This window comes from Rhineura floridana, chromosome 15, assembly GCF_030035675.1.
Source record: "Rhineura floridana isolate rRhiFlo1 chromosome 15, rRhiFlo1.hap2, whole genome shotgun sequence".
NCBI classification, from domain to species: Eukaryota; Metazoa; Chordata; class Lepidosauria; order Squamata; family Rhineuridae; genus Rhineura; species Rhineura floridana.
Window position 1 is genome coordinate 36,768,674 of NC_084494.1, and position 11,743 is coordinate 36,780,416.

At 45.2% G+C, this 11,743-nt stretch overlaps 1 protein-coding gene across 6 annotated transcripts in view; it reads right to left on the bottom strand.

Annotated features, from left to right (window-relative positions):
- The window catches only part of PLEKHG2 (pleckstrin homology and RhoGEF domain containing G2), a 65,029-nt gene that overhangs the window by 13,931 nt on the left and 39,355 nt on the right, over nt 1-11,743 (bottom strand). For all 6 annotated transcript variants that reach the window (XM_061597134.1, XM_061597135.1, XM_061597133.1 and 3 more), the window contains 8 exons: nt 10,028-10,210; nt 8,683-8,775; nt 6,337-6,423; nt 4,674-4,707; nt 4,400-4,501; nt 3,177-3,278; nt 1,633-1,671; nt 440-456 (listed from right to left, as the gene is read on the bottom strand). In XM_061597134.1, coding sequence (XP_061453118.1) covers nt 440-456; nt 1,633-1,671; nt 3,177-3,278; nt 4,400-4,501; nt 4,674-4,707; nt 6,337-6,423; nt 8,683-8,775; nt 10,028-10,210 — 657 coding nt within the window. The remainder of the gene's footprint in view (nt 1-439; nt 457-1,632; nt 1,672-3,176; nt 3,279-4,399; nt 4,502-4,673; nt 4,708-6,336; nt 6,424-8,682; nt 8,776-10,027; nt 10,211-11,743) is intronic.

The window sequence follows — 11,743 nt, forward strand, 5'->3', positions numbered from 1 at the left end:
AGCAGCCCACCTAGCCCAGCATCCTGTTCTCACAGTGGCCAACCAGATGCTCCAGTGGGAAGCCCACAAGCAGGAACTGAGTGTCTTGTAGCTGCTTTAAGCCACTGAAATTAAAAGTGCATTAATGTATTAAATATGCAACTCTTTTCTTTAGGTCTTTACTGAAAGTATCACATCCTTTAAACAGACATGTTTTCTATTCCTGTTCTGTGTTGTTATACGCACATCTTATGTCTTTGGTTTGCAATATAGTTTGCCTTTCTGTTCCCCAATAAATTGAAGTTATAAACAAATGTCTGGATTGTTCCTTTGTTTGGGGAAAGCACAGGGACTAGTAACCTAGAAGAGAAAAGGAATATTTTTTCCCTATGAGAAATCTCCTCTCCTCCAGCAACAGCCAAATGTCCACAAACGCAGGCTGCGTGCGCAGGTAACCCACCTTTAATTTGGTCACATCTGAGAAGGTGCCCAGCAGGAACCGAGGAGGAACCAGAAGAGAGAAAGAGAGAGAGAAAAGCCATCATCAGAGGCAGTGACTGCAGGAGCGGAATTCTGTTAAATGTGAAAAGCGGATGGGCTCAGTTTGCCTTTGCAGACAAGGGCAAAAACAAAAGCCTCGCAGCACAGGATTATTACGGCAGGCACTGCTGTGGAGTAGAGCAGTCTGGTCCCCAAACTCCCCCCCCCACAGACCACTTGGACATTACTGATGGTCTTGGTGGACCCCTTCATTATTTTTTTCTTAATTATTACTTTTCTGCCTGCTGTAACAGTCGTCATGTGCTGTGCTGGAGGCTGCATCTTTTAAAACTATTTCTACTGTTTCTTTCATTTCTGACATGTTGGATTTTGCACTATTACAATTTGAATTCTATGGAATGCAAAATTGTAATGAACACAATCTTAGAAATAAACACAATATCACCGGTATTTATTACAATTTGTGTCCAGCAGAATTCAAACTGTAATACAGCAAACACAATATGAGAAAGAAGCAAATTAAAAACGAATACACAAATTTAATGCAGACATGCTGTGGACCACCTGGATGAAGGAAGCTGACGGACCACTTGGCTGAGATCCCGCAGATGGGAAAATAATTCGTGCAAGTTATTCTCATTTCAACACAGGAGAGGTTGGTGGCTGTGCAAATCTCTTTAGGATACTTTGGCAAGGACTGTGATTGTGGGAGAAGGTTGTGCATGAATGGGGCTTGTATACATTTCCCCTCTTCACAACAACATTGCAAGGTAGGGCATGAAGTATTTTTATTTGTCTGGTTTGGGTGGCGGGGGTGGAACGTGAGGTTAAGAGCAGTGGCAGCTGGTGGCTCCATGTCACCGGGGCAGCGGAATCCGCTCCAGGTTTTAGTTCAACCTTTCAAGGAGCTGTCCAAGGTGCTCAGCATGGACAGCCACCAGGCGCCACTGGTTAACAGTAAGCGAGTCACCTAAAACTACCCAGCAAGTCCTTGGCAGAGCAGAGTTTGGAGCTGTGGCCTTCAAGCCCAGCACTGGACCATGGTGGACCACGGGTGGACCATGAATACAGGAGATGCGCTCCTCACAACCCACTTGATCACCACCACCCTGGTCCCACCAAACACACAGAACAAGGAGAGATTGAACTTACTCGCCTGATGAAACAGGACCTGAGACTCTTCGGTTGGCTCTGCAGGGAGAGGTGACATAAAGAGAAATGTTAATCTAGGTGTAATTTTGGGGGAAAGGTGGAGAAGGAAGATGAACTTTTAAAATGAATAGGGTCTTTCCTGAGTTGTAAAGAGCTTTATTGATCTGGTGGGGAATAAATTTATATAATAATAATGTAGATAAAGTGAATGGTAAAGGGATCTCTTTACCCAGACTGGGTCACTATGGTGGAGGAGTAATGCAAGCTTTTGGGCTCCACAGAATTCTTTACAAGGAACAAAATTCCTCTTATCACTTAAAGAATCCTGTGAAATCTGAAAGTTTGACACGCTGATACCAACCTACAATATTACAAAAGAACGTATCATTGTATCTGTTTTGCATCTCCTGGCCTTTGGGATCAACAGCACAACCTCTGTCTGTTGAACTAACTGGATTAAGATTTGAATAACAAACCACTGATGGTCACCCTCCTCTTCCTAAAGACTCTGGCACGAGGACTATTTAAGACCATTACCCAGAACAGAAAAAGTGAGGCACAAGGAAAGGAAAGGAATGGCCAAGACTAGACAATGAACAAGGCTCTTTGTGATTTCGGGGAGCCTCAGTGTATGCTTATGGAGCAAAGTGATGATTTTAAATAACACTTGTGCATGGGGAGGGGTTTGGAGCAAGAACTGTTGACTAATTAGGAGTGTTTGAGTCTTTTGATCTGGGGCCCCTCTTGACAACCTTTATATTGTACATCCATGCTGATTTGTGCTCATGATGTGATTGGGGCAGTCAGGCATGGATCCTGCTTCAATCCTGTTTGCGCCTGCAGGAGTTTTGGGACGGTCACACAGCTTCATTTCCAATCAGTACACATCCTGTAACTTCTTACAGCATGAATGTTCTGGTTTATTTTTGTCCTGCTTTCATTGCGCTGTAGTCCCTCTGGACGGCAATAACGCAGTAGCATTGCAGAACAAATTAAAGCGGAATCAATCCACCACTAATGCACTCTTACTGTGTCAAGAACATGTTACAGAATACACTCACAATGAAACCGCCGTCTGCAGGAGCCCTGGATGCAACGGCAAAACCCTCCAACAGCCACTTCAACAATGGCTTCTGGGGGAAATGCTATTCTAGAGAAACAGGATCAATTTTTGGAAGTGCTCCTCTGAATACATCTATCCAGAGTCAATTATCCACATAACTTTTAGGGGTGGGCAGAATCTGTGAGCAAAACTGTAGATTCCTCTCCCAGATTCTCCCTTGGAAATGTTCTACAACAGAGAAGTTCCTATGTACCTTCTCCAAGGGACCATTTAAAAAAAAACTTCTTGTGATGGTGTACTATGTAATGTGAAAGAGTTTGGCCTTCAAAGAGCACATCTTTTACTACCATACACTGCCCTCTAGTGTCACCCTTTGGAAGTCTCCCTCACGGTGTGTACAAATAGGAAATTATCTAGAGAGAGGCGTGGCTCCATACCCTTCCTCAGACATGCATCTACGCATTTCCATTCATGCCCTCACCAGATTGCCTGCGGCCACGGCGATAGGAACCACTCTTCTCCAGCAGTAAGATTGGGCAGCTTCGCCGGGCTCTTTCGGGGCTATACATGTACTCCGGAGGGTCTTGAAAAGGAAATAAACGTTTGATCATGTCTAGAATTAGCTTGGCCACCCAGCCCGCAGTGGTCCATCTGCTAAATGATGTCCTTAATGTGGAACGTAAATTTGGTATTCACTAGTAAGCAAAGTAGTACTTTTCCTGTGCTATTAACAGCCTTGTAAATCAAGGGTTTTCCTGGTCACCTGCGGTGAGTAACAGTTGCCTCAAGGCAACTAGGTGCTCTTTGCATCTACCGTAATTCTCCTCTCACTGCCCCATCCTGTCAGGAGAGGGATGGGAAGGAGAATGGGAATGAGGAGAAGTGAATTAAACATCAGATTGCATGAAGTGCCACCACCAGATCAGGCCCAAGGGCCAACTAGTTCAAGACTTTCAACAAGTGCCAGCCAATTGCCTCTGGGTGCTCAAAATCAGGGCAGGAGGGTGATATCTCCCTCTTTTGGTTTGTTGTCCCAACACCTGGAAACCAGAGGTAGATTGCCTCTGAATGTGGAAGCATCCTTCAGCTATCACGGCTAATAGACAACGACACACTCCTTTAGGAATTTGTCAGATCTGCTTTGAAAGTCATCTGAGTGTGTGGCCTCCACCGCATCTTGTGGCAGTGGGTTCCCAAGTGGACAGCATGCAGGCTCTCTAAGCCCATTCAAAGGGTTAGTTCACATGCAACTCTGCTAACTGGCGATGGGCGAATCTGTCAGTTTTGCTTTATTTCAATTTCTCATTTTCCAATCCTCAGTATTTATTTATTCATTTATTTATATCTTGCTCTTCCTCTTAGAAGGAGCCCAGTTCTCCAGACTGCTGCATCAATTTGTGATTGTTTTTTTTTTTTAAATAAGATTTTTGTATGCCGTTTTGCCTAATAATCACACCACTGCAACGCAATTTCCCCTAATATAATGCATTTTTGCTTGTTATTTTCACCAACATATGAATCTTTATATGCACACTTTACACTGGTATTGGCTGGAGAGCTGCATTTCAAAATTCAGAGAAGCGCAAATTTCAAAGGGCAGCTGTCTTTTAGTTTCCCTCTTGCTTTGGAAACTGTGGATTGGGCAAGTGTGCCTTCAATTGCTCCCCCACCCTTCCTTGGGCCTGCCCAGCCCCTTCTCCTCACCTGACTGCCGCCTGCTTCGAGCGCACGCCACGGACTCATCCAGCCGCGGGGAAGGCAGGGACTTCTTTGGGGAGTCTGGACTACAGAAGACCTCTGGGGAGCCTATAGCAAGAGAAAAGAAAAGGGATGTAACCAGAAGACGCCCTTGGCTCAAGCAGAGGAGTCCAGAGCTCATCCTTAACCGCTGGGAACAGGGTCAGGGATGGAGTTCTGATGAAAATGGAAAGCATCTGGGGTGGGGGGATGAGGAGGGGGAAAGACTCAAGCCGCTTACCCTGGAAGCTGTTCTCCAACAAGACTTGCTTAGCCTACAACAAAAATAGGAAAAGAGTGTCCGCTGTGGTCAAGGGCAACCACTTGGGGCCGGCAATTGACACAAGAACGTAGGAGGCTGTCTTATATCGAGTCAGACCACCAGACCATCTAGGTCAGTATTGTCAACTCTGACTGGCAGTGGCAGGGCACATTCCAGCCGTACCTGGAGATGCCAGGGATTGGACCTTAGACCTTTTGCGTGCAAAGCAGGTGCTTTACTACTGAGCTGTGGTCCTTCAGAAAGCCTTACTTATTGAAAGGACAACCCCTGAGGACTAAAAGAGGAAAGTTAGTCTGTGAACGTAAATAGTCACTGAATTCTGGTAACTGAATCCATTTGTATTAATGGACATCAATAGAGGGCATCAGTAGCTGTGGTGAAAAGTGGCGGCCCTGTCGGATGTTCTACTTTCCTTGAAGAAATTAGTCACTGGTAATGATGAAGTTCCACGTCTGTGTTGAACATTTCCCCTCAAGAATGTCCTTTGTCTGCTCCATTAATGGACAAAATGTAGAGCCCCTCCAGACTGGAATTCTGCAACATGCCATTGATGCAATCATAGTGGATTAGTGGTGGATTTATACTGGACCATCCACACATCATTTCGCTTTATGAGTTGTTGTGTGATGCTTCCCCAGTGCGAGTGCAGTATTGCCTTCTGGAGGGGCACTCTTGCTCTATAATGTAATATCACCACTGTGCCTGTAAAGAAGTATGCTATATAAATTATTCTTGTTGCCCAGTTTGGAGTTCAGACTGGTCAACAGTTTGTGCAGGGCCTTGCAGTCTGATCTGCCTATTGGGCAGATGCCTGTGCGCTGTAAGTTACTCAATATACTTCTCCTTGTAAGCAAACCTGGATTTGACTTATCGTTTCCTTGGCATCCCTAAAGCATGGAAGCCCACGGCCGGGGCACACATGTAACAAACACCAGACAAAAAAATAAACCGGAATATCTGTGGTAAGAACATAAGGCCATCAGGAGAGCCTGCTGGATCAGGCCAGTGGCCCACCTAGTTCAACATCCTGTTCTCACAGGGGCCAACCAGTTGCCCATGGGAAACAGGCAAGAAGTACCTGAGTGCAAGAGCGCTCTCCCCTCCTGCGGCTACCAGCAACTGGTTTTCAGAAGGACACTGCCTCTGACTGTGAGGGCAGAGCTCATAAAAAGTTACAGGATTTTAGCAGGAATTTATAGGACATGCACTGATTGGAAATAAAGCAGTATGTCCACCTCGGTGCTTTTGCAGGTGCAAACAATATTGAAAGCGGAATCACGTATCACCACCCCAATACCGTCATGGGCCCAAATCATCATGAATGCACAATAAAAAGGATTTCTGGAGGGACCTCTAATCTGTCTCTCCCCAAACCAGTGTTGGCTGGTGACTCCATGTCAGTGGGGCAGTGGAATCTGCTCTGGGTTTCAGTCTGTACTTGCAAGCTGCTTCAGCACCTTGGACAGCTCATTGAAAGTCTGGACTAAAACCCGGAGCGGATTCCACTGCCCAACTGACATGGACCACTAGCTGCCACTGCCCCAAACCATACAGATACGCCCACAGACTCTCTCCAGCCAGCAGGTAATACCCAAGGCTGCCACCCCTGGCCTCTAGTTACCTTCTGAGGAATGGATGCTGGGTGATTCTCCACTATTAACCGCTTCAGGTAATGGATCCACAGTCGTTTCTCTTCCTGGTTCCTCACCTGCAATGGCAAAGGCAAGTATTTGGGTGCATTTCCACTGCAAGGTATTTCCCGAGTGGCCATCCCCCAACAGCACACACCTTTGCAATGCTCTTATCAGATGTGCAAGAACAACCAGCTGCCAAATTTGTCAATCAAAATTTTTCTCACGGTCCTTTTCCTTGCAGGATTTACAGCGTAGGTGGGCTGCCCTCTGCTGGCTACAAACAGAAGTACTTGGGAGGCGAGTAAACCTTCACTTTTTGCTGCTGGGAAATGGGCAAAGAAGTGGTCGAGGTGTTGAGGCAACTCCCCTTTGAGGAAAGGTTACAACATTTCGGACTTTTTCATTTAGAGAAAGAGCAAGTAAGGGGGGGGACTTGATAGGGGCGGGTAAGATTATGCATTGTATGGAGAAAGTAGAAAGGGAGATATTTTCCTCCCTCTCTCATAACACTAGAAGTCACAGACATCCAGAGAAGCAGAATGCTGAAAGATTCAGTAAAAAGAAAGGACTTCTTCACACAACACACAGTTAAACTCTGGAAACTATATTGGTGGACTACCAGAAATGGGTGGCTTTAAAAGAGGATGAGACAAATTAATAATGATGGATAAGACTATCAATTCAAATGCAAAGATGTATCACTGAACACTAAAGTCAGGATCATTCAGACCATGGTATTCCCGATCTCTATGCGTGGATGTGAAAGTTGGACAGTGAAAAAAGGCGGATAAGAGAAAAATCAACTCATTTGAAATGTGTTGGAGGAGAGCTTTGCGCATACCATGGACTGCGAAAAAAGACAAATAATTGGGTGTTAGAACAAATTAAACCAGAACTATCATTAGAAGCTAAAATGATGAAACTCAGGTTATCATACTTTGGATGCATAATGAGAAGACATGATTCACTAGAAAAGACAATAATGCTGGGAAAAACAGCAGGGAGTAGAAAAAGAGGAAGGCCAAACAAGAGATGGATTGATTCCATAAAGGAAGTCACAGACCTGAACTTACAAGATCTGCACAGGGTGGTTTACAACAGATGCTCTTGGAGGTCGCTGATTCATAGGGTCGCCATAAGTCGTAGTCGACTTGGAGGCACATAACAACAACAACAAAGACTATCAATGGTACTGGCCACGATGGCTGTGCTCTGCTACCATAGTCAGAGCAGTGTGCTTCTGAGAAGCGGTTGCCGGGAGCCGCAGGAGGGGAGTGTTGCTCTTGTACTCAGGCCTGCTTAAGGGCTTCCCAGAGATATCTGGTTGGATACTGAGAACAGGATGCTGGACTAGACAGGCTGTTGGCCTGATCCAGCAGTGTTCTTTTTATATTCTCAAGGCTGGAAGTGGACAAGTTTCTAAAGACAATGTGAAAGTTTGCAGCCATTCAAAATCTGGTGAACTTTCAAAATTTCAGCTAAGGAATTTCAGATTTTGACATTTCTGTTGTCGGTCTAATCTGAATGTGTGTGCAACCAGGTCTTAGACACATTCGCTTGGAAGACTTGACAATAGTGGTGGATGGTGGTTCCATGTCAGTGGGGCAGTAGAATCTGCTCTGGGTTTAATCCAAACTTTCAAGGAGGTATCCAAGGTGCTGAAGCTCCTTGGAAGTTTGGACTAAAACCTAGAGTGGATTCCACTGCCCCAATGACATGAAGCCATAAGCCATCATGGCTTGCTGAGTTTAACAGGGTCTCCTGCCAAATAACTGTGTTTAGGATTACGTCATAAGGCTGCAAATCCTATGCATGTTTACTGGAATGTTAGTCCCATTGCAGTTGATCATCTTATTGGTAAAGAAAAGAAAAGAAATAAAATCGGGTAATTATACCATCTTCCTAAATTCAGTCATTTTAAACTCTGATTTTCTCAAACATTGCAAACCTATCAGTGTCCTAAACAGCAGCACATGTGGTACATTGTACTTTTGGATTTGGCAGAGATGGCTGCAAATAATGCCCTGAAATGCTTCCCTCCATGCATAGCTGACTATGGTGCAATCTGCTGGGATGAAGAAGGAAACTTATTGAAATCCCTGATTATGAGTCTTGAAAGAAAAATTCAAGCAACCTACATTCTAAGTAAATTCTGAAGAGCTGAGAACTTCCCCTCCTCAGTGTTCAGTTCCTCACGATGCACCTGCTGCATGACACTCATACTGATGAAAATTTGCCAAGCACTTTGCAATGTTTGTGTGTGTGTGTGTATGTGTTTTAATTGTGCCGTCCAGTTCAGCTGCACCTTGAACCCCTGGAGTGCAGCTCCTCACCTGGACCACGTGCTGTTGCTTGGGGATGGAAAGGTCGGAAATTCTGAAGCTCATTGGGTCCTTGGTGTTCTCTTGCAGGGCCAGGTTGCAGCACTGTGGAGTCAGAGGCAGAAACAAGCAGAAATGGCATCACCTCATCCAATTGCTACTGCTGTCCATTGCTTGGGGTGAAGGCAGAGGTAACAATTTTTAGAGCAGCAGGGCCACTCTGGAAGTGGTTTCAAACCAAATCCTCTTCCAAGACTGAGCTCTGAGTTTTTAAAAAAGGGGGGAAAGGCAGAGAGCCTGCCTGGAGCACTGAGGTGGAAGGGCCAGATCAGATGGCTGAGAAGGCATTTGATTTACTGGTGCATGCAGTTTTCATTACAGTGGCAAAGCTGGAAGGAAATCAGCCCAGGGACACGCTGCACATTCTCACAAGAATCCTGCTCACATTTTATACACAGGGGGAACTAAGGCTGACAGAGTGACTTGCCCCAAGCCAGAGATGTGGACCTGAACCCAGAGCTCCAGAGGACTAAGACTATCCCAGAGGCGGAACCTGAACCCAGAGCACCTCCCCAGATGCAAGACCGCCTTTTGAGCTCCTAGACCAGGGGTGGGGGAATCTATGGCTCTCCAGATGTTGCCGGACTGCTACAACTTCCATATCTTCCCTGGCCATTGGGCATGATGGCTGGACCTGATGGGAAATGTAATCCAACCACCACCCTGTCTTAGACAGTGCTAATGTATGTAATTACTGGTGATCTCTAGATATGGCTTTACAGATAAACACTTGGCTGAAAAGACCCCTATAGAAGTATCAAAGGCTTCTGTGCACATTAGTCTTACAGGCACTGAGACCCATACTATGGAGATCACTTTGAATCTCCTGTTGCATTTTATAGGTTTGATGGATCTACAATGATATACTTTCCCAGCATTCTGTGTGCTCCAAAAGCCCAGGTCATAGAATCATAGAAGAGTTGGAAGGGGCCTATAAGGCCATCAAGCCCAACCCCCTGCTCAGTGCAGGCATCCAGATTAACCCATACCCGAAAGGTGGCTGTCCAGCTGCCTTTTGAAGGCCTCCAGTGTTGGACAGCCCACTATCTCCCTAGGTCATGAGTTCCATTGCCCTACCGCTCCAGGTTTTTTCTGATGTTCAGTTGAAATCTGGCTTCCTGCAACTTGAGCCCATTATTCCATGTCCTGCACTCTGGGACGATCGAGAAGAGATCCCGGCCCTCCTCTGTGTGGCAACATTTCAAGTACTCGAAGGCCTCAGTCTTCTCAAGGCAAAACATGCCCAGTTCTCCATCCCTCCTCCCCACACCCTCCCTGCACATTCAGCCCCTCTTACAAAGATGTGGCTCTTGTAGATGAAGGCTTCACCGCGCCTCTTGGCAATCAGGATCACCTTGCTGAGAAGGAAGAAGACCCTCTCTTTGCGTGCACGGGGCACCCGGAACTGCCCCTCTAGGATCAGCTCCCCAAAAGCCCCCAGCTCCGGCCCTGTCCAGCCTACCAGCAGCCCTTGGATCTCCTGGAAAGGGCAGAGGGGAGGGGGAGGGATATGGAAGACAGGGGACAGATTTCAGCTCACGAGGAGGAGAAGGAGGGGGGTGTCCCAGGGGCAACTTAGAGGATTGCTTGTTTAGAAATCAAGGACATTTGAAAAAGGACAGCCCGCCTAGTCGTTAGATCCAGTACTGAGTGACACGGGATGCCTCTAGACTGTCACAATTTTGCAGGGGAGATTCAAGTGCATCTTGAAACTTTAGGTCTGTGCAGTTGAAGTTTGAAAGTGTTCTATTGCCCAAGGGCAACAAATCTACTTTTTAAAAAAAAAAAGCAGACCACAACTTATTGAGGTTTGGAAAGTGACAGGAAAATGCACTGAAAAAAATGTGGAATGAAGAAAAGATTTTCAGGAAGGCGTAAAATCACCCCGCAAGCAAATCAGGGCGAATGTCAGATGACTACCCATTGTAATATCACCTCCGTGCAAACAAATCAGAATGAAAGTTCAATACGTGTGGGACATAGCCCCTCCCCTGTGTAAACTTTGTGCAAGCGAGTCAAGGTGGACACGCAACACACAGATTGTCTGGAGAAGCCCATCAGCTCCCAGGGGAAAGGACCAGTCTACACTGCCTGTGTTGCAAAGCGTTGTATACGTTCCTATCTCTTCCCTGCTCCGTATGTTCAGGCTGTGAGGGGAAGCTCTGCATGTAAGCACATGGGGAAAGATCTTCTAGCCCCCAGGATCTCAAGCATCCTGTCCCATGAAACCTGGATGGCCCCCTTCCTGATGGCATTTAAATCATTGAATAAAAGCTGTCCATTCTGTGTGCCTTTGGCATGACCAGCTCGTGAGGGTTTTTTTTAAAGAATACCCTAGCTTTTAAAATGTATATTATTTAACATTGTATCTATGTATTTGCTCTTTTAAAATTGTATTTTTGTTTATAAACAAAATTTGTTACCTGCCTTGGATCTCCCAGTAATGGGATGGAAAAGCAGAATTAAAAACATTTGAAATGAACAAAACAAAACAATTTTTCCACCTCAATAAAACTCCTCCAAAGTAAACGTTTTTTATGCAGGCATCTGTTTGGCAGGTGAGGATACGTAATGCTGAGCATATTCCACAATGTTGTGAAACTATTGTGCAAGTGTCGAAGTGGATGCAAAACTCAGCATCCTGATCTGATTCACTGCACTTTTTTTTTAAAAAAAGCAAGTTACTAGCCATCATGGTTGCTAAGATATGAAGGATATTATTATTATTACGTTTTGGTCTTGTGATATCTCAGAAACCAAAGGAGTTACTTGGTTGTATTCAATGCTAATTCTGCTCAAAGTAGACCCATTGAAATTGATGAGCATGATTAACTTAGGTTCAATAATTTCAATGGGTCTGCTCTGAGTAGAACTAACATTATTTATTATTTATTTATTTATTACATTTGTATATCGCCCCATAGCCAAAGCTCTCTGGGCGGCTTACAACAATTAAAGCATAAAAACAAATATACAAATTTAAAAACACATATTTAAAAGCAATTTAAAAACA